Source organism: Anser brachyrhynchus (assembly GCF_964034855.1).
Source record: "Anser brachyrhynchus genome assembly, chromosome: 8".
In the NCBI taxonomy this organism is placed as follows: domain Eukaryota; kingdom Metazoa; phylum Chordata; class Aves; order Anseriformes; family Anatidae; genus Anser; species Anser brachyrhynchus.
Genome location: NC_137702.1, coordinates 17,071,071 through 17,093,683, shown reverse-complemented (window position 1 = coordinate 17,093,683; position 22,613 = coordinate 17,071,071). Strand labels below are relative to the sequence as shown.

Here is a 22,613-nt window from a genome sequence, read left to right as displayed (position 1 = left end):
GCACGTTTCGCTTGCTCCGGCACGGCCGGCAGGTGCCAGGCCGGCCTCCAGCTGACGCACCAGCTGGTGGGAAGGCAGAGGACTCAGTGCAGGACGGAGGAACCAAAACAGCTCCTGCAGCCACCCCAATCGCTGTGCTCTTCCCATGGCTTGAGGTGGAGCAAAGCTCTGCTTAAAAGCCAAGTGGAAAAAAAGGCACTTTTGGTTTATGGCAGCCAAGAACAACACCAGAGTGAGGGCAAGGCAGCCTGGCAGCTTGCATACAGAATCAGCGATTTTACTTGCACGTGGGTTTTGTTTTAAGAGGACTTCTGTTTTGTTTTTAGGGTAAAAGTTTTTGTCTAAAGCTTATTCCCTAGTATTTTTTTTTTTATCAGTAACAACAAAGTCTGTGTTCCTAAGAAGATCAGAGGAAGAAGAAGGCATCTTGATGCTGCCGCCTTCCGTTGTTGCACTGTAGATGTGATGCACAGGGACTCCTCTTGGTGCTCCTCAGAAGAAAGCCAGGAGAGGCCTCCAGCTCCTGCCTGGCAGCGCTTTGGTCCTGCTGAGCACTGTGGCCCCAGTCCAGCAAAACATGTAAAAAAATGTCCATTTTGCCTTCTTGGCCCCATTGTTTTGGAGGACGTTTGATAGATGCTGGAGTTGATGATACCTGGAGTGTTGGCACCTGCGATCAGTTAGAGGCCTGCTGTGCTTGAGATGGGAAATTACTGTGGTGGGGCTGGTGAAACGACTCGAAATGGTGAGCTGGCCTGCAAAGCTCCAAAGGTCCTCTGGAGAAACCGAAACAGAGACCAAGAAGGAGCAGTTGGGAGATGAGTTCTGCAGCAGAAACAAAGGGCACAGGCAGCACCTGAGTGCAGACCTAAGGGACGGTGTGCTTCTGGGGGAGCAGCTGCGTGTTAGGAAGGAGGAGAAGAAACAGGGGAAGGCAACAGCCCCCCGAAAAGCAGCAACATTGTGGTTGGGCAGACACATCCCAGTGCACAAACCCACTTGAGCCCTTCGGCAATTTCTCTTCCTACCCTGAACGCCGGCTAATAACTGGGATGGATGGGCCATCATTCTAACTAGTACAGGCCATTAAAGAAGTTTTAATGATTCAGGGTGTAAATGAACTATATCAAGGAAGACGAGATAGCAGCATATGCATCCAAGTCCAGGTAATTCCTGAGAAATCCAGTCTTCCTCCCCTGCGGTTCCACAATCCAACTTTCAGTTTTGGAGGATGACCTTAAGCATCTTAAGACAAGTGTGTGAATTTAGGTAATTAAAAAAAAAGTCCTTACACTTCCTTCCTGCAAAACCAGGGCAAATGCTTCACCCTCTGCTCTCCCCTCTCAGAGGAGAAGGAAGAAGAGGAGGAGGAGGTCCGGTGGCTGCTGTGGCTTTGCGAGGGACCTGGAGGCTGCTCTGCACCTCCTTGGGTCTCTGGTGTGGCGGCTGTGCCTTGATGGCTCAGCTCAGGCGAACCACTTCTACTTCTGATCTTTACCTTTCCCACTTAATCGGGGAGCCTCTCGCCTTGCTGTTGTCCTCTGCTGGAACGTGATTTTGGGCAAGCCAAATTTTCAAAAAATGACAATAAAGCTGTCCCCAGATAAGCTGCCTCCTTACCGCTGCCTGTCCCTGCTTTGTTTTCTTCCTGAACTCTTTGTATGGTGTGCCATTCCATATCCGCAAGTAAAGCCCATGACTATACTCACAGCAACATGAGTTTCAGACAACATGAAAACCCCATGAGGTCTTGATGCAGCTCCTGGCAGATGCTGGCAGCATTCCTACGTAAGCCAGCTTTCACCCTAGGTCCCAGCTCTGGTGCTGCTCACAGGTGACCTGTTAATTCCTTCTCCTCTTCTCTCCTGATGCTTTGCACGCCCAGCTTTTGGTCAAGCAGAAGCCGCGTTCACCGTCTGCCACCAGACCCTCACCATGTCCATTGGCTGAAAACACAGAGCCGCACAGCCCCTCGCCATTTATTCATTCAGCTTTTTAATTGCCTGTTTGGATGCATGTTGCTATGCCACTGGAACACTGCCATGAGAAGCGCTCCGTGGTCTGTCGGGGATTAAATGAATTCCAGAACTACTGTTTCCTGAGCTATCAACTCCTTAACTCTACCCAGCTACTCCGATCCTCCCACTTTATAATCCTGCCTTTCTCATCAGGCTTTCTTCCATTGTTGTTTTTTTTTGTTTGTTTGTTTGGTTTTAGTTTTCCAAATTCTGGCACCCCTGAGATTATCGGAAAAAGGTCCAGTTGACTCAGGCAGAACCAAAATGTAGCTGAATGTATTCATAGCTCAGCATTCAGCACCAAACTTTACTTTTGTATTTCTTTTTTCCCCACAAATCCTATGGCTTTAATTATCACAATTACATGAAGTTCCATAATGCAAGTTCAGTCCTAGCTCTTCTCTCAAGGACAGACACTCAAACAGAGATGCTAACAGGCGTCTCCCCACGAATGTTTCACAGTGTTTTGACATTGACTTTTGGTAGGCAGAAGCTTCATGCACTGGGTGTGACAGTCCGATTTTTACCTTTGGGTTACGTTTGCAGAAGTGTATTCAGCTTTGCCATGCCAATACGTGCAGCCAGCAAAACAGCACATGTGGAGTACCGACAGGAGATGAACTTTGTCTCAGAGAAATTCTTCAGATCATTTCCTTAAGGATATTTTGACCTCCAGGACTCATAAACACTTTGTTTTCAGTTGCTAAAACATCAGCTTGTGTCCTTTGGAATTCACACTTGGATTAAAAAAAATTTATTTCAGCCAGCCTTCCCTTTGCTAAATCCAAAACGCACTTTTAATCTTCCCTATAATTCTTATTGTGCATGTTACAATTGTTGTAACTCATTTCTATTAACTGACCCAGCACCCCTCAGGTTTTCAATGCAAGTTGAGGGATATTCTCCTTCCGACCGTAAGGTTTCTGCAGACACAGCCTGCAGCGTCAGCGACTGACAGTGTGTCTCCGTTACAAATAGTGCTACACACGGCCACGGTTACCAAATTAACATTACAAAGTGGTTTGGGCCCTCGTCAACCACAGGCAGCCCCCCCACTTCTGCTGCCAATTTCAGCTGAAATTAGTGAGTTGCTCAGTGATTTAATTCTTTTAATTGTTCCACTGCTGTCCTTCATTTCCATGGGAAGGGGCTCAGAAAGCTGTTTAGGAATCAAACAAAACTAGTATTTTCTGATCTTTTTGGCACTTGTGGCAGATACCTACAAAAACAATATATTGCTGGCAAAGACTAATTAGAAAACAAACTTCTCTTATGAAGACAATTTCCTCAGGCACAGGAGGACCCCATACGCAGCAGATCCCATGTTCAGCTGTGCATTAACCCCTGCCAATCTCATCAGATGTCAGAAGCTTGAAATGCAAAGGAGCTGTCTTGTCTCTTTCACAGATAACACTATATATTTCATCTTAATAGACAGTCTCCGGATCTATATGATAAATCAGTATAAGAGCCCTGGAGAACACCTGCAAGGATCTGAGAGCATGATCCAAACAGCAAGGAGACACAGTCAACTGCATCTCAAAAGTGGCAGCTGGCAAATGAATGGTATTACTGCCCTGAAACAAATCTAGAAAACAAAACTAACCTGAATTCATAATTAGATACAGTCATCAGATGGTCTGGTCTGTAGATAAGACACATCTTTGGAAAATCCATTTCACTGGAGATTCTGTGTTTGACATTATGGAAGGTGATGATGTACAGAAAAAGCAACTAAGTATTTATAGGGTGAATGCATTTGTTCATAGGAGATGTAGCTCTATTGCAGATATGTATAAATTTTATTTTTAAATGCATTTATAGAAATGTCACAAGCAAAATCCTTCTCCTGTGAAATACTGGTATATATATTTATACTAGTATATATTCTTCTCAGGAATCTACAAACTCCTAACTTCTCATCACATACGCTTTCTTTTTAATCTCATTTTTTACTTTTGTAAGTATTTTTTTTAGAGTAGCATAACAAATTAGTTGCTTAAGACAAAGAAGGGATTCGCCCACCGTAGCACTCCAGCTCCTAAGATCAGGAGTGTGGGCAAAAATGGCAGAAATTCAGAGTCATCCAAGTAAAAATTTCCCTCCTTCTTTACAATTCAGTAGTACAAATTACTTCAATCGAACTGGGGAATCAAATATTTCATACCACGTATTAAATAATGTATGCCACTCCAAAATATGAAGTGTAAAGAGTACAACATCAGCTGAAGGTGTAAACTAGAGCTGAAATCTCACTTCTGACTTCTGTTTTAGACATGCAACATGATCCAAATAGCCCATTTAATTCCCAAAGTCTCCGTTTCCCATCTGTGTTGTGGTATAATGATTCTCTAACAATAAATAAAGAAGCTGGGATTTTCATTTAAAAGACTTAGAACTTTATAAACAACGAGTGGTATGGGGGATCTCAGACCAGAGTCTCTTCAAGTACTGGAGGACGTGGATGCTGTCCACTTCTCCTCCCCGTGGAGCTGGGAAACCTGCCTGTCCACCGCTTGGGACAGCAAGCAAGAAAATGGATGTTTACTGTATTGTTCCTTACCTTTTCAATTTTTTCATCAAGCATTCTGAAGAATTCTTGTTGGCTTTCAGAGATGTGCATGCTGAAAGACAAAGGCAGAGTATCAGTACCAACAGGACTTTTCCCAATTTAAAATGCTGACACTGTAGTCCAGAACTGTCAAGGAACCTCACCGTAAGTTTTTACCACTGTGGAAAATAAATCACTTTATACTTTGGTCTACAATGACAATTTTTTAATCTTCCCATCCCCCCTCCTCTTTTCTCGGGTTAATCTAAGGTTTGCCTACCGAAAAATTACTGCATTTGGTTCTGTGTATGTGTGCTAGACTTGGGATGGTAACTAGGACCTGTGTGCATCCAGAGGAAACTATTCCCTTTTTCAGGCTGATTACAGAAACTTACCAGCCTGCTACCTTTCCTTGGGCTTGTCCCTTTGCGTCAAGACAAAGTTTTGCAGACTACCAGCTTCACCAGCACAAAATTAGATGTCTGCAATGTGAAATTAAGGTCTAAATTACAGCCTTGCTCTTGAAGACCTTCCTGCACTGCTACAGCTGGGCTCTTGCTTCAAGTACCCATGTGTGGCTTCAAGCTCAGACTGGGTGACCCTGCAGACCCAGCAGATCATTCACTTCAATTAATTTTGCAGCACCAAGAGGTTTAGGGGTTAGAGATGGGGTTTTGCATTAGTGATTGGCTGCAAAAGACTATTTCTGGTGGTCTGTAAAATGCTGATGGTGGCACAGGACAATAAACCCTTCCCCAAATGGGACCTGCAATCCCAAAATAGAGGAAGGTCAGACACAAAGGAAAGAATGAGAAAGACAAAGACAAGGATGTCGAACAGATGGGATTTGGTGTGTGTCTGCTCTATTTAAGTTACAGGGTGATAAGAGCCTCCTGCCTGAAATAACGATATCCCTTCTGCAATGTGAAGGTGGAGCATCCTCTGTAAATGCAGCAAAGAGAGTCTGGGGTGCCTGGCACATAGGGTCTGCAGAGAAATGCCAGGTACTGAATGCAGGATGCAAAAGGAGGAGAAAAAAGGAAGGATGGCAGACTGATGCCCGTGATAGCAGTGCTGCCAAATGGTCAGAAAGACACACAGCTTTTGGAGCTTTTCTTCAAAACTAAAAGCTGGTTCAGCTTGCTGAAGTCCCATCTCAGACTCCTCTCCTTTTGTATGATCCTTTCAGCTGTAATGAGTTAATACTTCTCCCAAATGACCAACAGCTCACTGCACTTTCCTAAAAAGCTCAGCATTCATACTTCACTCACTATCAGGATGAACATATACAATGATATACCTACGCTGGACATAAACAGAGGCTCAGTTCACAAGAGAAGGTCTCAGAAGTTGCATTAAAACCAAAAGCTGCTGATTCAGGAGAGGGAACAATTCACCTTTCAGTGGCTGTTGGAGTTTTTGTCTTCAGCTATCTGCATTTCCCTCCACCTGAGATAGGGAAAAAGTGCTTGTATGGGGCAGCAGACCCTGTCACTTGCACATTCGGGTGACTCAGAGAGGGAAAGTCCACCTCTCCCAGGGCAGGCAAGCTCTCCGCCCTGGAGACCCACTCACTTTATAGATGATAAATTAATTCTTAGAAGCAGTTGAAAAAAACCCTACATTTAGAAAACCCATCAGATTGCAGAATTCAGTCCTCCAAGCATTACCATTGGACAGAAACAGTTGTTGGCAAAGGCTGCTGCTCTGTAGCGACTTCTTGGTCTGACGACTGAAACACAAAGATTTCTAAGCAGATAGAAGGCAGCGTTAGCATGAGCCCAGGTGTGACTCTGGTATATCCAATTTATAAGAAGATGCAGGAATTTAGCCCCAGCAGAGACCCTGCAGGACCTGCAGAGTATGGCAGGGAGGGAAAGCACCCACCTCTTAGCACAGCACTTGCTGCACTTCATGAGATGGAGAGAGCACTGGAAACATACTCTTGCCTTTGCAACAGCACAAGCCCAGTTTCTAGTGAAATGAGATGATACTGTTGCAACTCACATCAACCATAATTTGAAAGGAAATTAAATGGAGGGGGCAAAAAAAGTATTGCACTGCCATATACATCAGAAGTCCCACTGGGGGTAGGCCATGATCTTCTGAAAAGTTTAGCTGGGCGGTAAGACTGCCGTGCTATTTTAGAGATGCAACACACAAATGCTGACAGTGTGTTTGTTTTGAGGAGCTGTGTGAAATTATAAAATCTTTAGCAGGGAACTGACAGTGTTAATGAATAACTTTAAGAGACAGAAAACCACTGAATGTAAGCAGAATTTTTGGGCATTCCTTCAGAAGAAAATAATTTCCCCAAATAGAAATGTGGAAATCATTATCTTCTAACAAGCACATCAGAAGGCATGTGAGTGCTTCTTCAGATGTTTCATGGCAGGCTGATGGAACACATTTTACGAAAACACGGGATTCCTAGCAGGGTAAAAATGGTATGAAATACCACTTCCTTCATTTTATGCTTCAGGCACCGTTACTCCATCAGTTTCTAACACATCTCAAGAGTCCTCAATGAAACGTACTTTATCATGTAGCTTGCCAAAGATGTCAGCAGAGTCGTTTTTGAGGATGAGCAAGTGCCTGAGAGCTCAAGGCATGGTGCAGGGATGAAGGAGGTTCCGGCAGGTATTGGCACCCATCACGAAGAGGGAGGACCAGCTCCTCGGCCTTGGTCTACGGGTTCCCTACACGTTGCTTTTTGAGTCCAGGGCTCCATATGTAGAAATCTGAATCCTCCTATGTATGGGAAGAGCCCTTGCAATCTTCCTTTGGTACATGGTCTACTTTTTGTCTTGAAATAACACCCATTCTGCAAGAAGGGTCCTCCAAGAAACATCATTTCTGCGTTTATTTCTGCTCTTTTAGCTAAATAGCCCTTTCCCACACAATGCTACCTTCCCCTTTGCAGTCCGAATTTTTCTGGTTTTCAGATTATAAACCTAAAAAAACCAAATGTGCACATGGTAACAGATATTTGCTGACTTGGTGATTAGGAACTCAAACACATGTACCTACTTCACAAAGAGAAATCCAATGGTACACATGAACAGTGTATTGGGTAAACAGCAGAGGCTTGGGCAAACAGTGAGTGTTTTACCCAACAACCTAACGTTAAATTCTGCAATTCTCCTAGAAGCTTCCTTTGCTTTTGCAGGAATGTTACGGATTATTTACCTTTGCCAAAGTATAATTTTTAGGAAGGTGCTTTTTGGTGAATGGAAGTCAGTTCTGTTTTCTGCAGGAACTTTTAAGATTGGAGTCTGAGGATAGAATGGTGTCCCTGAACCCACACAATCCTTCTGCCTTGGGTGCACCAGAGAAGGCGACCCATGAAAAGAAATGTCTCTTCTTTTGGCCCAGGCTGATTTACACTGGCAGTCACAGAGGAAGATGACTGTGCCTCAGTATCAAAGCACTTAAATGCACCTCTGACCCTGCTGGGAAGAATCAGGTGACAGTAATGAAACACAGTTTTGCTGAAGGGTGATTTTACCTCCACCTCCTTGCTGTGAACTTCTTTGCAATTACAACTGAAGCACTCATTTCTTCTGTTTGAAAGGAGGCTGAATTACACTGTCAGTTCATTAGGAAATTACTGAAGTTTCCAGATTTGAAACTGCACACAATGCACTTGGTATGCAGCAAGTTTAAGTTAATAAGTGCCCTGAAGGCAGAGCATAAAGAACAGCACTTCTGCTATTGTTCAAAACTCAACAGCAAAGCTTTATCATCTCTTCGTTAAGAACCTGATATATGGCTCCACGTAATGTTATTTTCAACCCAATTAGTGATTAAAATGTAACAGTGATTTAGATAAGAAAGGAGCTACTATTACCCCAGGAGCTAAATATTTCATGGCATATGCGACGTGTACTGATCTCAGCCAGGGCACAGCACAGAACTCTGGCTAGGGACTGGATAAACCCTCAACTGCACATCAACCCTCATTTTAGAGAAACAACTTCACTATTGTAAATGGAAAAGTTTGCCATTACTTATCCCGGGGTTTGTCAGGCTGTACATCTGATAACCGAAGCCAAGAGACAGCAAAAACTTCCCTGGGAACTTAACTGCTAGTATTTACGAACATTAGTGCATATATAATTTTGTTTATGCTTAAGTTGTATGGAAAGGTGAGAAGTAACACAGTATGGTACATCTCGGCCATGCAAAGGACAGGACACTGCAGGGATGTCGGCACCAATGCTACCCAGCTGTGTCCTTGCTCTTACCTGTTTTATTTAAAGTGGGTATGGATTTAGGGCTGTTGGAACCACCAATTGATTTGTGCTTGGCAATAACTGGGAATTTCACAGATACCTCTTTAATTTTGCACTTATTTGTATTAAATTGAAAAAAAAAAAAAAAAAGAGAGAGAACTTACTTTGCTCTGGGTTGATGTACTAATCCTGGGATCTCTTTATTAGATTTAAGTCTTACATTTGAACTGGCACTTTTTTCCTGAAATACACAGAAAACACAGTAGAGGTACCATCAGTATTTATCAAGCAGCAAAGCACGACAGGCATTTGGCATCACTGCATCACACGCTGCTGGGTCCAGCCACCTGTGCAACTGAATGAGAAAAGCTCACCAAAAAAAACAAAATTAAAGGCAAAACATTGATGCTACAATCTTGTGAAACGGGGGCTCACTGCTGCACAGCCCCGGGTCATGGGGCGAGTCCCTGGGGGATTTGCAGCCATCAAATGCTGCGCTGGCTAATGGCCCTCCTGCAGTCCACGTGCACCGGGGGATGCTCCTCACAGAGCTGTATGAACACCACCACTAATTAGCACCTGAAGGTAGCCAGGCAGAGCCCCAGAGTCACCCAGACCTGTAGTTTGCTCAGAATGAAGGTGAGATGTGAGCATTGCGTGGAGAACGATGTATGGGAGAAAGCATATATTAAATACGGGAGAAACCACATGTTAAATGTTCTAGCAAAGAGGAGAACATCAGTGGCAGATTTTACTGGCTCAGCCGTGAAACTGAACACAAGGGGCCCAAGCAAGGCCACCAGAACATGTTTATCGACAAGCACACAATCGAGTCCTTTGTGGAGAACCAGAACCATTAAAAACACAACAAAACAAAACGGTGGGGAGGGAAAAGAGTTGAGTCCAGAGCCAGCATTTCAAGGTACCCCTTGCTCTTGTGCCAAAAGTTGCTGTGAACCAAAGTGCATATGCTTCTGTTGTCTGCGAAGACTTGGAGCAGGATATAGCCCCTTTCACATCAGCACAGTGTGTTAGGGAAAGCTGACGGTGCAGATGGAAGAGAGCTGAGTTAAACTTTACAGCCCACCCGCCAAACAAATCCTTCTTCGTTTCTTCAGTGCATCAAGCCCGTGACAGTTTAAGAAATGTAAAACCAAGAATTAGCGCTTTTGTGGGTAATTTTGACAGTTTTGTTTTGTCTTATTTAGTCTTTGAATATCTGAATCACACAACATGATTTATAAGAGGGCTACTAAATCACTGAATTAAAAAAAAAAAAAGAAAGGCTGCCTAGCAGTTAATATTTTAATGAATAATTCTACAAGGGATGTAAACATCAACTGCCTCAGCATATTTAACACTGTTCAATGGATATCTTCTAATCCTCCCAAACAGAAAACAGTGTCTTGCATGAAAATAACAGTGAGAGAGAAACAAGCCTTCCTTCCCAGCCCTACCAAACATCCCTGCTTCCCTCAGCCACTGCCTTCCCAGCATCCTGTGACGGAAAGTCAACACAGCAGAACAGAAGATGAAACCATTTGCTTTCAAAGCATCTCTGAATTTTAGCTGTGAATGACTCTCTATACGCACAGCGAACTCATTGTCAGGCAAAATAAGAGAAGTAGGTAGCATGGGGAAGAGGACATGAAACCCAGGAGCCAGATGAACTCCAGCCTCATGCACCAGGCGAGCCCAGTCTTTATCCGCAAGTCTGCTCGGCCAGCTCATTTGTTCTCCACCAAAAGACTACTGTGAATCCATTGCTTCCATTAAAAGGCAAGGGAAGCTCTGATTTACAGCTCCTGCATCTGGAGCTGCGATAAATCAGGGTGACACAAACCCAGCTTTCCACACCTCCACTTGTGGTTTGGCATCAGCGCAGCTCTATCAGTAGCTGGCATCAGCACAAATCCCAGTATAAAGAAACTCCTGTCACTTAGGACAGACACAAGAAAAATACATATTGCCGTCTCTCTGTGGAGCCCAGAATGTTATTTACCATATTATCAGACTTACACATGGAGATAGAAATAAAATTTGAGTTTACTTGACTTCAAGAGTGCAAAGTATTCTTTCCCCTCCTATTGCTTCTGATAATTAACAGACCTCAATTATTTATTTCTTACAATTCTTCTGTTTAATCAGAGAACATGTCACCTTTTCCATCTGCTCCTCAGCAGGAGTAAATAGAAGAAGAGGAATTAGGAGAAAAATGAAATCCAACCAGCCCCTGAACTGGCTCAGTACTTTGCTCATAGCTCTCATTTACAGCACTGATACGTCATTACGTTGACCAAAATATGGACTTTGACAAAAACAGATATTCAAAAATAATTCTTCAAAATACAAACAAATGGAATATTTTTTCCTATTGCTTTTGAAGAGAAACTGATTCATCAGAAATTAATGCTTTGGATTCTAATTTCGAGCAAAACGCGCCGGTTTGTTAGCCACGAGCCATGCGCTCGGCTAGCTCACACATTCACAATTACTACCAAAGTCTTCCTCATCCCCCCCATGTTTCCAGGCCCAACCCACTGCTTAATTCAAAATACTTTTTGAAGTAATTCACCTGCACAAGTAAGCTGTTTAATGGCAGCATCAGGCACCGATGGGTTTTAGCAACATTAACCACAGGTTACATCTGACAGACAACACGATGACACCCAGCTGACAAACCCGAAATGGTTTAAGGCAGTCGGATTGCTCTTTGAGGCTGACCTGACCTGGGCTGAAGTGTCACTCCTCTCAGTTCAAACTCATTTTCTCTGTCTTTGAGGCACGTGAGTCAGTGATTAACATTGAATAAGTTACCATGCATCGGCAGAACTGCAAGTATTTTCAGAGTCCTAATCTGCTGCAAGTAGAAATTAATATGCAAAATTTAGCTTTTAATCTAGCTCTGCTTATAAGGATTATTTGAAGGAAACGCGTTAAATATTGCCTCTCAGCACAACTTTAAAAATAAGCCCTGCAGAATGCTGTACTTGGATAGGGGCATTAGCTAGTCTGTGGTAAGAATGCTAATAGTGGACATTTTACTCCCCATTATTTCGCAATTAATCATTATCAGGGTAAAGCTGTCATCAAATCAAGGTGATTTCATCTGATAGATTCGTTAATTATTGTTAATCTCTACATAAAGAATGTGCCATTTCAGAATTTCAGGGTGTTAACAGATGGCAGTGATTCCACTGCCAGATGCTATTAACACAGCACCAGCCACTACCGCCATTATAATTATGTATCTGTCAGCATTCCCCTTGATGCTTGCCCTCTTACAAAGCCATGGGAGCTTCATTTTAGGCATTTTCTTTTCTTCCTCAGATTGCCACAGATGGACACAAGTAAGCTGCAAACAGTCTTTCTGCTTGACTCGAACACCCATGACCAAGCACAGGGCTTAATAACGTAGGGCTGATACAGAGATGCTCTCAGATATTTAGTGAAGAGACTACATATCATTTTATGTGCTTTTTTTTTCCTTAATTGATGAAATTGTCCAGAAAGAAATAATTAAAGATGCAATTAGCAATTCCGCCACCTAATGGCTGATTTTCATTAACCAGCAATCACATTTTGGTCTTTAGCTGTTTTTCTCCAATGTTGCAATAACTGAACAAATATGCAACCAAACGGGGAAAAAACACAGAATAGTAAAACTTAGTGCAAGAAAAATGAGCTTCTTTGTTTCAACACTATTATTTTTGCAACTCGGAAAAGGCTGAAGTAGCCAACTTGCAGCTGTACCATGGAGTCACCAATGTCTGAAAATGGCACATTCACCAAAATTAGTACTGTTTTTAAGATACACTTACGTCTGTAAACATATGTTTTGCTACTAAAACACAGTCCATAGAAACATAAAGGGTACAGACAGTGATCATATTTTACTCAATATTGGTAGTTTACAATTATTCAAATACTTATAAACAACATTCCTGATTTATATCAAGATTATGTTTTCCTTCAAAGCAGCCTGCAGCAGCTTTCAAACTAGTTTCTGGGGCTATTTAATTTACCATTAAAATCACTTAGGGAAAAAATGATTTATTTATTTTTTTCTATTTTTATAACATGTACTATTCTTCAAAATAATTGTAGTTGAAAAGAAAGAACAAATGGCTCAGTTAGAAACAGTCTGAAAGATGAGATGTAAAATTTCAGTCTGGCAGCTCAGCACTTTTTGCGTCCCTCAGTTACGAGAACCAGCCTCAGGTAGTGATATTTTACATGGACTATCTTGATAAATGAGGGGGAACATGGGAGAAGGACAGACTTTACTGATTTTACAAAGAGTTTCCTTGCCCTCTACATACGCAAGCATTGACTTTTTATATCCCCATTTGCAGGAAGTCTGTACGGGCCTAACAGAGCCTCCTCCTTCTTTCTCCTGTTACTTGGAAGCAAAGCCGTCTGAAAATGTTATTTAGGATAACTTGCTAACTTTATAGTGCAGGGGCAAACTGAACATTGAAAAATCTCTGACGCTGGTGAAAGGGGAAGAAAATTGTTCTTTAATCCCATTCACCAGACGAATCACATTATCCCTACCATAATGTGTGTACATACATTCACTGTGTGGTCCAGAAGGGAGTCCTGGGGACACCCACAGTAAGTCAGGGCATGGCATGGAGTGTGTACATCGGATAGTGCTAACACACAAAGCCCACCCTCCTCCTCCTCTCGGGATCCTATCCAAGTCACAAGGGACAATGTTCACGTTGAGGAGATGCTTCAAAAAGCTGTTATCATCCCCATCATTAGAAGGACCTCATACCTTTCCACGGTAAGGCTATCAACACTGGTTATGAGAAAAGCAAACATTGGCACAAACTCCCCTGATCTCCAAAACACCTCCCAGGTGCCTGTGACTGCTGATATTTCACAACGTGGACTCAGTCACGTAGACTCCTGAAGGCACAACCATGACACAAGTCAATGGGTGCTGGACTCCACTACTGACGCACGTCTTGCCCCAGGCTTCTAGAAAACTCTGTCTGCCAAGGGAGCCCAGTTTTGGGGAGCACCTTGTACTGAGTGTTAGGCCAAAATTTCCCCGACTAAGAATGAGGGACTTGCCCATGATGCCTTACTCTTGTAAAAGGTCTTTCTTAATAAACTGGACATCAGAACATTTTTTTTTGAGTAGGTTTGTTAAGTTTTATTCCCAGTTAACAAAATGGGAGAAACTGAAGGCTGAAGACTTCAGGCTGAAATTGTGGCCATTCAAGCATGGACAGGGGAGAGAGAAACAGACACACAGCTGGGCATTTATTTTGGAAAAGAATATGATTCCACGAGCCCAGCCAACAACACGCAGGGAGCCTGCACAGATGCCAGGAGCACAACTCGTATTTGGCAGAGAGAAATCCTGTGCTTTTATCAGCAGTCTATGGTTTCCTCAAATTCGTTCCAGAGGCCTCATCCTGAAACATGCTGCTCCTTGCCAGGTACTATGGGCAAATTTTACTATAGTGACTCTAGCTCCTGAAATGTAAAATGGAAGAAAGGGGTTCTGAAAACACAAAAAATTTTAGAATTACTTGAAAAGTGATAAAAGCAGGTAAAAATGGGGTGAATCCTGAGCAGCTTTCTACAGCCCACCAGAAAGTCGTCCATATGCTGTAATCTGAGAAATGCTTCTTTTAGTTTTTATTTACCAGTCAGTGATACCCTATAAGCACGCATACACCTATTCATCTTGCTCAGCAAGGTCTGATTTAAAGTCAACAAGAGTTGTTCCATTGAGTGCTGGTGGCTTTCAGCCCAGGCCTTCAAAGCACAGAAGAGAAACAGTTGTTGTGCCTGTACAAAATAAATACAATCCACGTGGAGATACTATCACTAGATAACCTACTGCAGAAGCCAACACAGCAATTCACGGCAAGCGTGACTTGGAAGAATAAAACGAGGCTACAGAAGAGTATTGGTTACAAGGGCTGGATGAATCTGGAGACCAGATAGAAGAAAGAAAAAAATGAAATAAATACAAGACCTTGCTCCAACCTCTGAGAGCAGTTTGAACTAAGCCTAATTTAACCCTCCAAGAGAGTAAGCAAACAAAGCACTTGCAGAGTGTGGTTCTGGCTGGAGACAGGGTAACAAACATGCTCTATCTGCAGGTTTGGACTCATTTCAGTTCTCACCCCACTGGCTCCCCTGTATTAATCTCCTTCTTCAAGGATAACTTACCTGACGTTGCCTGCTTTCTGCTCTGGCTGCCACCCTCCTGCTTTTTTTCTTGGATCAGTTGTTTGCATATTGAAAGCAAGATCAACTAGTGAAGTAAGTAATTTGTAGTTGCTTTTTTAAATGCCTATAGAGGTTAAAACCAGGGGGTGATTATTAGAGAAAAGCCTACTGTGCCTCTTACGCTTAGCTCAGGTTGCAGGATAGCAACAAATCTGAAAAGTCCAACCAGAAATGTAAAGTTGAAAAGAAAAAACAAAAAAAAAAAAAACAAAAAAAGAAAGCAAAGAGGTCTCTCTGGAGAAAGATGAAGGACTTCTGCAATATCTCAATACAGTTAACTCTCAGACAAAGTTACTGTTCTTTGAACTTTGATGAATAGCATCACTGAAGAGCAGGAACAAAAAAAAAAAAAAAAGAAAGGGGAAATTCCTATCACTAAAGGGTTTTCAAAGGGCATTAATATTTACTACATCTAACACCTACAAGTTTTTAAACTTACCCATCAGCTTTTCAACTCCTCATCCCTCACTATGAACATGAGGCTGTTTGGTCATGGGAATTCCAACGAATTTTGTAAGGTAACCATATACCAGGAAGGCTAAAGACAAACTGAAATGCAGACATGGGAAGAGCTGGCATGAAGACAGGAAATGAAGAGAGGTAAACAGATGAAATTACTGATAAGGATACATAAATTTACATAAAATTACTGATAAGGAACATAAATAAATAAATATGACCAGTAAATCCCCTGAGAACTCTTACCTGAACCTTGCCATCCTGTCCTCTTTCACAGTCATATCACCCCTCCACAGGGATTACACATTTGAATCCTCTCCTTTCTACTCAGCTTGTGACACAAATGTCCAGAAAAATAAGAACTTTTATTTCTATCTCAAAGTTCTTTTCTGCAGATAGATTGCCAAGCTTCAAACTTCAAGGTGTCCCTTACAGAAGATCAGAAGTGTGATCACTTGAAAAGTGCCTCTGTTCTGTTACAAGAGGTTTACACCACCCTAAACGTCAGGGTTTCCTGGTTCTCCATTTCCAGGGGGCAAGAGTCTGCAAAATTAAGTTGAGGAACGTCCCCTGTTAAGCTTTGGAAGGGGCTGAAAATTGGCCCTCACAGTTGTGTACAACAGATATCAAGGTGATATGGGATTGCTTCAGGGCATCACGAACATTTGCTTACATTGAAACATATCCGGAATTATTGTGAAAAAAATGCTGTAGGCAGGAAGGAGACCTGCTCACCAACTCTCCTAATGTATCAGACCTTTAATGGCTTTGGTACATCAGCATGGTTGAAAGTTTTATCTAGCAAATTAAAAATAGATGGATAAAAGTTAAAAACTACATCGTCGACAAATTACAAGATTAAATTGACTCCTGAGAAAACTTTAGAGGTTTTTAGGGTACTTAGCAACAAAAAGCACAATCAACCTTGCTCTTTTCTGGGTATGTCAGTCTTCTGGATTGTACAGCCACCCTGGATAACAAAAACTGGCTCAAAATTAACTTACTGCTTATTAAGCCTGTGTCATCAATTATTCTCTCTCTCAACAAGCTTTCACAGAAATACACTTATTTACAGTAAATGTATATAGTACTCATACCCTCGTATTTTTCATGTATGTCTCCCAAAAGTAGTTTGCCATCAAGTGTAATAATGTGGAAAGAGCTGGCATTAACTATGAAACAAGGGTATGGCGTGAAGTCTGTAAAACATTTATAGCCGGGAATAAACAGTGTAGACAGTCTTAGAAGTAACTTGGAGTATTATGCAGCCTGTCTGCAGCAGGGTATGTATCCAGTATTTCTTGGATAAAGCACTTTGCTGGAATGGCAAGCAGGTTATTGCTACTACAATTTTTGCAGAGCTTTTTATTGGGATGGCTTTGAAGAACTTTATGCCCTTCAAAGATATAAAAGAGAAATATCTAGAGAACCAGATGTGCTGTTTCATGGATTTTTAAATAGCTGGACCTAAAATTTCATCAGAGGCAAGACTGAGCTTCAACAGCCTGTTTGCAGAACATGCTCTACACCCCCCACTGGAGAAGCAGTTCCCTGAGAGGTGCCTCCAAGTCAGGCACACACACGCACAGCACCCTGAGATCTTCCTGCACTGCCAAAGCCAGCCAAGACCGCTGACAAACACAGCTCCTAAACATGTGAAAACTGTATGCTGCATGTGGCAGGCTGATGCAGAATGGACACTGCTGCTAACCACATCTTCCACTTGCTGTGTGTCTGACAAAGGGAATAAAATCACATTAATGTATGTTCCAAAACAGCAAGAGTTCCCCACAATAAGCTCTCATACTACCAGCGCTGTCCAAGGTGAAAATTTTAAAATTTTTGGTAGATTGCAGTTATGTAAATGCCACCACTGGAACACATTTTCAATGTCTGCATTGTGCTCCTCGCAGTGTCTGTATTATTTGCATTAATTCTAAAATTTGTAAGTGGTGCAAAATTTAAGGCCCAAGAGAGCAGAGTTACAGTTCTCGTTACATAGGCATAACAGTTTGAATATTATTAAGTGTGACAAATGTACTATGATGTACATGTGCAGTATTAAGGCTGCAGGAGGAACCTTAAACTGATGCATATGTTTTGTACAATCTTTTCATTGTTTTGTTTAGCTGTTGCTTCTGAATAATAGAAAAAAAATTATCATTTCCCAATGAATACAGCAGCCTGCTCAATTACTGAGCTTCCAGTCCGCAGGTGTATAGGAATGGATTTTCCCCGGATTTTCCAAACAAATTTATCTCAGAGTAATACTGAGAACAGATTTGATATACAGCAGAATGAAAGAAATCAAAAGCCATTTACAAATGCTATAAGCTATTTCATTCAGTAACAGAAGCTGGGTTTTTAAGTGTTTATCTCCTCTAAGCTTCCTTGGAAAAAGAGCAGATAAATAAGTGTGTCTCCTCAGTGTTAGCAAAACAGGGCACCAACAGAGTCAACACATTCCATCCAGGATGAACAAAAATAGCTTTGGATGCTTGAGATGTTGCAGATTAGAGGCAGATAACCAAACCAATACTGGGTGAAGAGCTACCTTAAAATCCAATTGCAGGCCTGAAAATACTGATGTCCAACATATATTTAAGAGTCACTAAGTGACTGTGTGCCTGGTAAGCCCTTCATTATCCACGTTGATTTTAAAGTGCCCGTCAGCTCACCTTCTGTACTGCCTCTTCCCAAAGCCTCACAGGTAGGGGAGGGCACAGAAAAGACTCAAAATGAGCTCTGCCCTCTTTTGCTGGAAAGCAGCAAATCTTGTTTTGTCTAGTAAAACAGTAGCGCTGACAGCGCGGTTGCTATGCATCAGTCCCAGCAGTGGCATGGCCATGGGATGGCATCTGCTCCCTCAGGAGAGACCGGCAGCATGAGAGGAGGTCTGGCACGCCATACGAGATCAGCCTGGCCAGGGATGGATCCTCCACGCGCCCACCGAATGTCAGCAGTCCCTTGATCAAAATGTGAGATAGCATTGTGAAACAGAGCGATCAGTCACCTGAAAGCCTCCCAGGGTACCAAACAGCACTAAAGGAAGACATTTCAGAGCATGAATAACCCGAGGGCACATATCTAAACCACATCAAAGGATTTCTGTCTAACTCATTCTCCAAACCCCAATACTGCAGGTTTTCTCAACAGCCTGTCATTGTGCCACTTCCCTGAAAGTTCAGACATTTTCCTACTATCTAGCTTAAATCTTTGTCCAATGTCTTCTTGTATTCCTGCGATCACAGAGGAAAGCTGACTGTCATGCCTTTTAAAGTAACCTTTTATATATCGGGTGACTTGCATTTCCTTCTGTATTTTAGGCTAAACAAATCAATTAATTCCATCTTCCATTACAGCTTACGCTTGCTAAACCTCCTATTCTTGTCACTCCCCTTTGGGCTCTTTCCCTTCTGCCTACATCTTTCCTACAGAGTGTGCTTCCAATTTCAGTCACAGTATTTAAAGCCTTACTGAAGTCAGGCCGTATCACGTGTTTTGCCACATGTGAGAGCAAGACAAGCTCCTGTTTTTATGTGGCATCTCAAACCAGTGAGGTTAACCCAGCGCATCCAGAGATGGCGTATCTCTGCTAGCAGCAGCCCTATCTGAGACTCTTAAGCAAACGGACGGAAGCTGCATGTGGCTCCACCAACTATTTTTACTTTCGAGGTTTCCCTAAAAATAGAAAATATGCTTAGCTTTGAAAAACAGGGCAGATCACATATTTTGGGTTTGTGAGCCCAACTCTTTCAAAAACAGAGGCAGCACTGGTTCAGGACTTCTGTAAGTCTTCTCAGGATGTACTCATTTTGTTACTGGAAAGCATGGTTTACAGCTGACATGTTTTATTACCACATATGCAGGGGACACCTATACACTGTGCATTCATACTTCAGAAAAAAACGAGGCAAATAAATGCTGCAGGAGAAATAAACTGAGCTCAACTTCTCTAATGGGTACCTAAAATTTGTGGTACGGTGCTCAAGATCTCTCTCAAGCCAAAGAGCTGTAAGGGATGATCTGTCTTCCTGCCTCAACCACTGGATTACTAAAACAAACAAACAAACAAACAGCCACAATGCTTTAGTACAAACACATGATTATGATGTAAAATATCTGTGTGTTCCATGACTCACAGCCCAACAGGTCTTCCTAAAATTAACAAAAATCACATGCAACCAAAGCATGCACTCTTACACCATCTTCAATTTTCCTATTTCTAATCAAAACCAGCTTTCAATTCTGCAATTTGACTTTCAGCTGCTTGCAGATGCCAAGTTTTAACACACACTCTATTTTCTTTTCAAGCCAGGAAAGTACAATGATAATAAAAGCACCTCTAAAATTTAATAGGGTTTTCCCATCCCAGGAATGTTCAGAAAATTATGTACTGCCACGTTACTACCAAGAGGTGCAATACTGCCAAACATGAAAGTTATCTGCCTGAGTCAGAAGCATACTCCAATGCACGTTTCACAGGAATGGTAATGAAAAGTAGGAGAAAACAAGAGTTTGGTATGAAAATAGTCCCATTTTTCACTACAGTTGTTGCAGTATTATCAATTGCTTCCCTACACTTAATTAACTACTTGCTTAATCTCAATGTGATGAGAACTTTAATTCAAGCCATATACTACATCAGTGATCCTAACAGCAAAAATAGATTTTATTAAAGTCACCGAAGCCCCACGATCCCTCTGCCTTTTTATAACAGTATGAGCCACATAAAAGCAGAGCAGCTGCAACAGGCGAAGAACCTTCCCTGATTGCTGCTAAGAACATTAATAACCAACATGTACCTTGAAATCACAATGTGAGTATGCTGTAATCAATATTTCTTGCTTGTTCATATCTCTGGCAAAGCGAAAAGCAGCCAAGACATGGCTATCAGGGCTCTACAGATCTTATATATGCGTTCTGCCAAACACCACAGCAGGTTTTCTGTTCTGTGCAATGAACTCGCAACTTCTGAACAACCCTAAGCAGAAATGATGTATAATCCTTCCTTGGCCTTTCTTTAGGAAGGGAAGCCCTGGAAGAAGGCACATGCTGCAAACTGCCAAGAACAGACAAGAATTCATACCTCAAGACCAAGCAAGCAGCACACCTGGCCTTCAAGAGGCAGGCTTATCAGTCCCAGTGAATGGATCATGCAACTTTTACCAAGACGTTTAAAACGCCACCCTTTCTAAGCTTGGCGCTTAGCAACCAATTCTGACAACATTCACCCCAAACTTCTCAATCTGAAGGACTGCAGGAGCAGTTTTGAAACGCAGAGACGTGAACCTCGTGTCAGGATCACCTTCCTCCCGGCCAGAGGAACGCAGGGTGGCTCTCGCTGGCTGCTGGTGGAGGGCGCAGCCTCTCCCACCGCTGAGGCTACTGCACGCGATGAAGCAGGTCCCTGAGGAATCACATGCTTAGAATCACGGCTAACAGTTTTTGGGGCTCTTTGTGATACTGCTCTGTATGTTCCAAATGTCTGGGAAAGGCGAGCAGGGAAAGAGAGCCAAGAGGGAAGGTGGGCAAACAACCAGCTACAGGACAGGCACGGAGGCCAGCACAAGGAGCCACAGCTGCGTATGGGCAGGATTTCCAAAATAACCTTCAGAGGAGAAAGGAAGGGCACACAGCAGATGGGGGAGCACAAGAGGCCCATTTTGTGATGTTTAAGCCCCACGTAAGCATCAGAGATCAGCTGAGTGCAATGAGCAGAAGGAAACACGCTCCTTTCAGCCAAGGCTCCTCTATCCACATCTTCCAAATGAAACACGGGCAGTCACGCACTGCCTCAAACTCGCAGCTATAAATACGCGGGTAGTAACATGGCACTGTCCTATTAACGGTCCAGGATCATTAAAGCCTTTCTGGTACTATGACAATTTGATGCCTCAGCGTTGCCAGAGCTGGCTCTTCTGCCTCGGAGTGGCCTCCTGTAAAAGTACCTGTACGGAGGTGCTCGCGTCAAACCTGCAGGCTGCTGTGCCATGAGACTTCCATGGCTTCTCTCCTCCAGCCCATCGACATGCTCTCCACCTGCTCAGGCAGCACCAAGGGCTGTGACTACTCCAGCCTCTCACCTTGGACCCAGCGCACAGCCATAACCCTCGTCTGTTCGCTTCCACAAGGGCACGTTAACTTGTTAACTCAGTAGGAGTTATATGAAGGCTCACCATGTTATCAAGGATTATCTGGGAAGACAAACACTTAGATGATTAGGTGGTCTCCTCCTAATCCTCAAATCCAGAGTTTAGTTTAAGCCCCAAATTCCTGAGGCTTAAAATCACTTCCAATTAATTTTAGCTGCATCACTGCGAGCTTGCTGGGTAAGCAAATTTTTGTCTCCACAGGCTCCCAAGGGACCCAGGGGAGCTGCACTGACACTTGGCATATGCTCTCTTGGACCAAGCAGAAACTCTGGCCAACATTAATAGCGGCTAATAATGCTCGTGCGGAGACTTTTTTCAGTGCAGAAAGGCATTTACCTCTTGGTAGGTCCTTCTCTCCTTAAGACTGCGGTTGCACGCTCAGTTTATGGCCATTTTACTGAGGTCTGCCACCAGGAGGGTCCCAGCCATGTACTTTCGGTATGCTCCTGCAGGTATAGGATCTGTCTGGCCCTGTAAGGAGTCCTTTCAACCCACTGATCTGCCTGAAAATGAACTTTTGCCAAAGCCAAACACACCAGGGAAGCAATACATCCGAGGGAAACATTTTCTCTCTCGGTTCCCACCTCAAAGCTTGCTTCTGTGAAAAGCTGCAGAACATCAGTAGCTCTCCTCTGTACCCACTCCTACCTCATCAGCTGTCATTTACTTATGTACAAATGCTACCGTGAGAAGAAACACGATGCCTCTGCTGTAACTAGTTAATGGCTTTGCGTTCACATTATTTCCTTCACTTTACTCACATCCACTAGCTACCTTTGCGAAGTCTTCCAATTTATGCAACTCATATCTTTGCATGATTATGAACAGTGCCCATGACCATGGCTGCAAGGAAGGTTCTAGAAGAGAACCCATACATTCCAGGAGTAAGTCCTGCCTGCCAAGCACTCAGTAAACCCGACTTCACGAATGACTTCTG

General features: G+C 42.9%; 1 protein-coding gene across 2 annotated transcripts in view; it reads right to left on the bottom strand.

The window, feature by feature from the left end:
* LOC308199002 (uncharacterized protein C1orf21) overlaps positions 1–22,613 on the bottom strand; it is a 106,364-nt gene that overhangs the window by 3,094 nt on the left and 80,657 nt on the right. For both annotated transcript variants that reach the window (XM_080602364.1, XM_080602363.1), the window contains exons 4-5: positions 8,969–9,045; positions 4,582–4,642 (exon numbers count right to left, since the gene is read on the bottom strand). In XM_080602364.1, the coding sequence (XP_080458490.1) occupies positions 4,582–4,642; positions 8,969–9,045 (138 nt within the window). The remainder of the gene's footprint in view (positions 1–4,581; positions 4,643–8,968; positions 9,046–22,613) is intronic.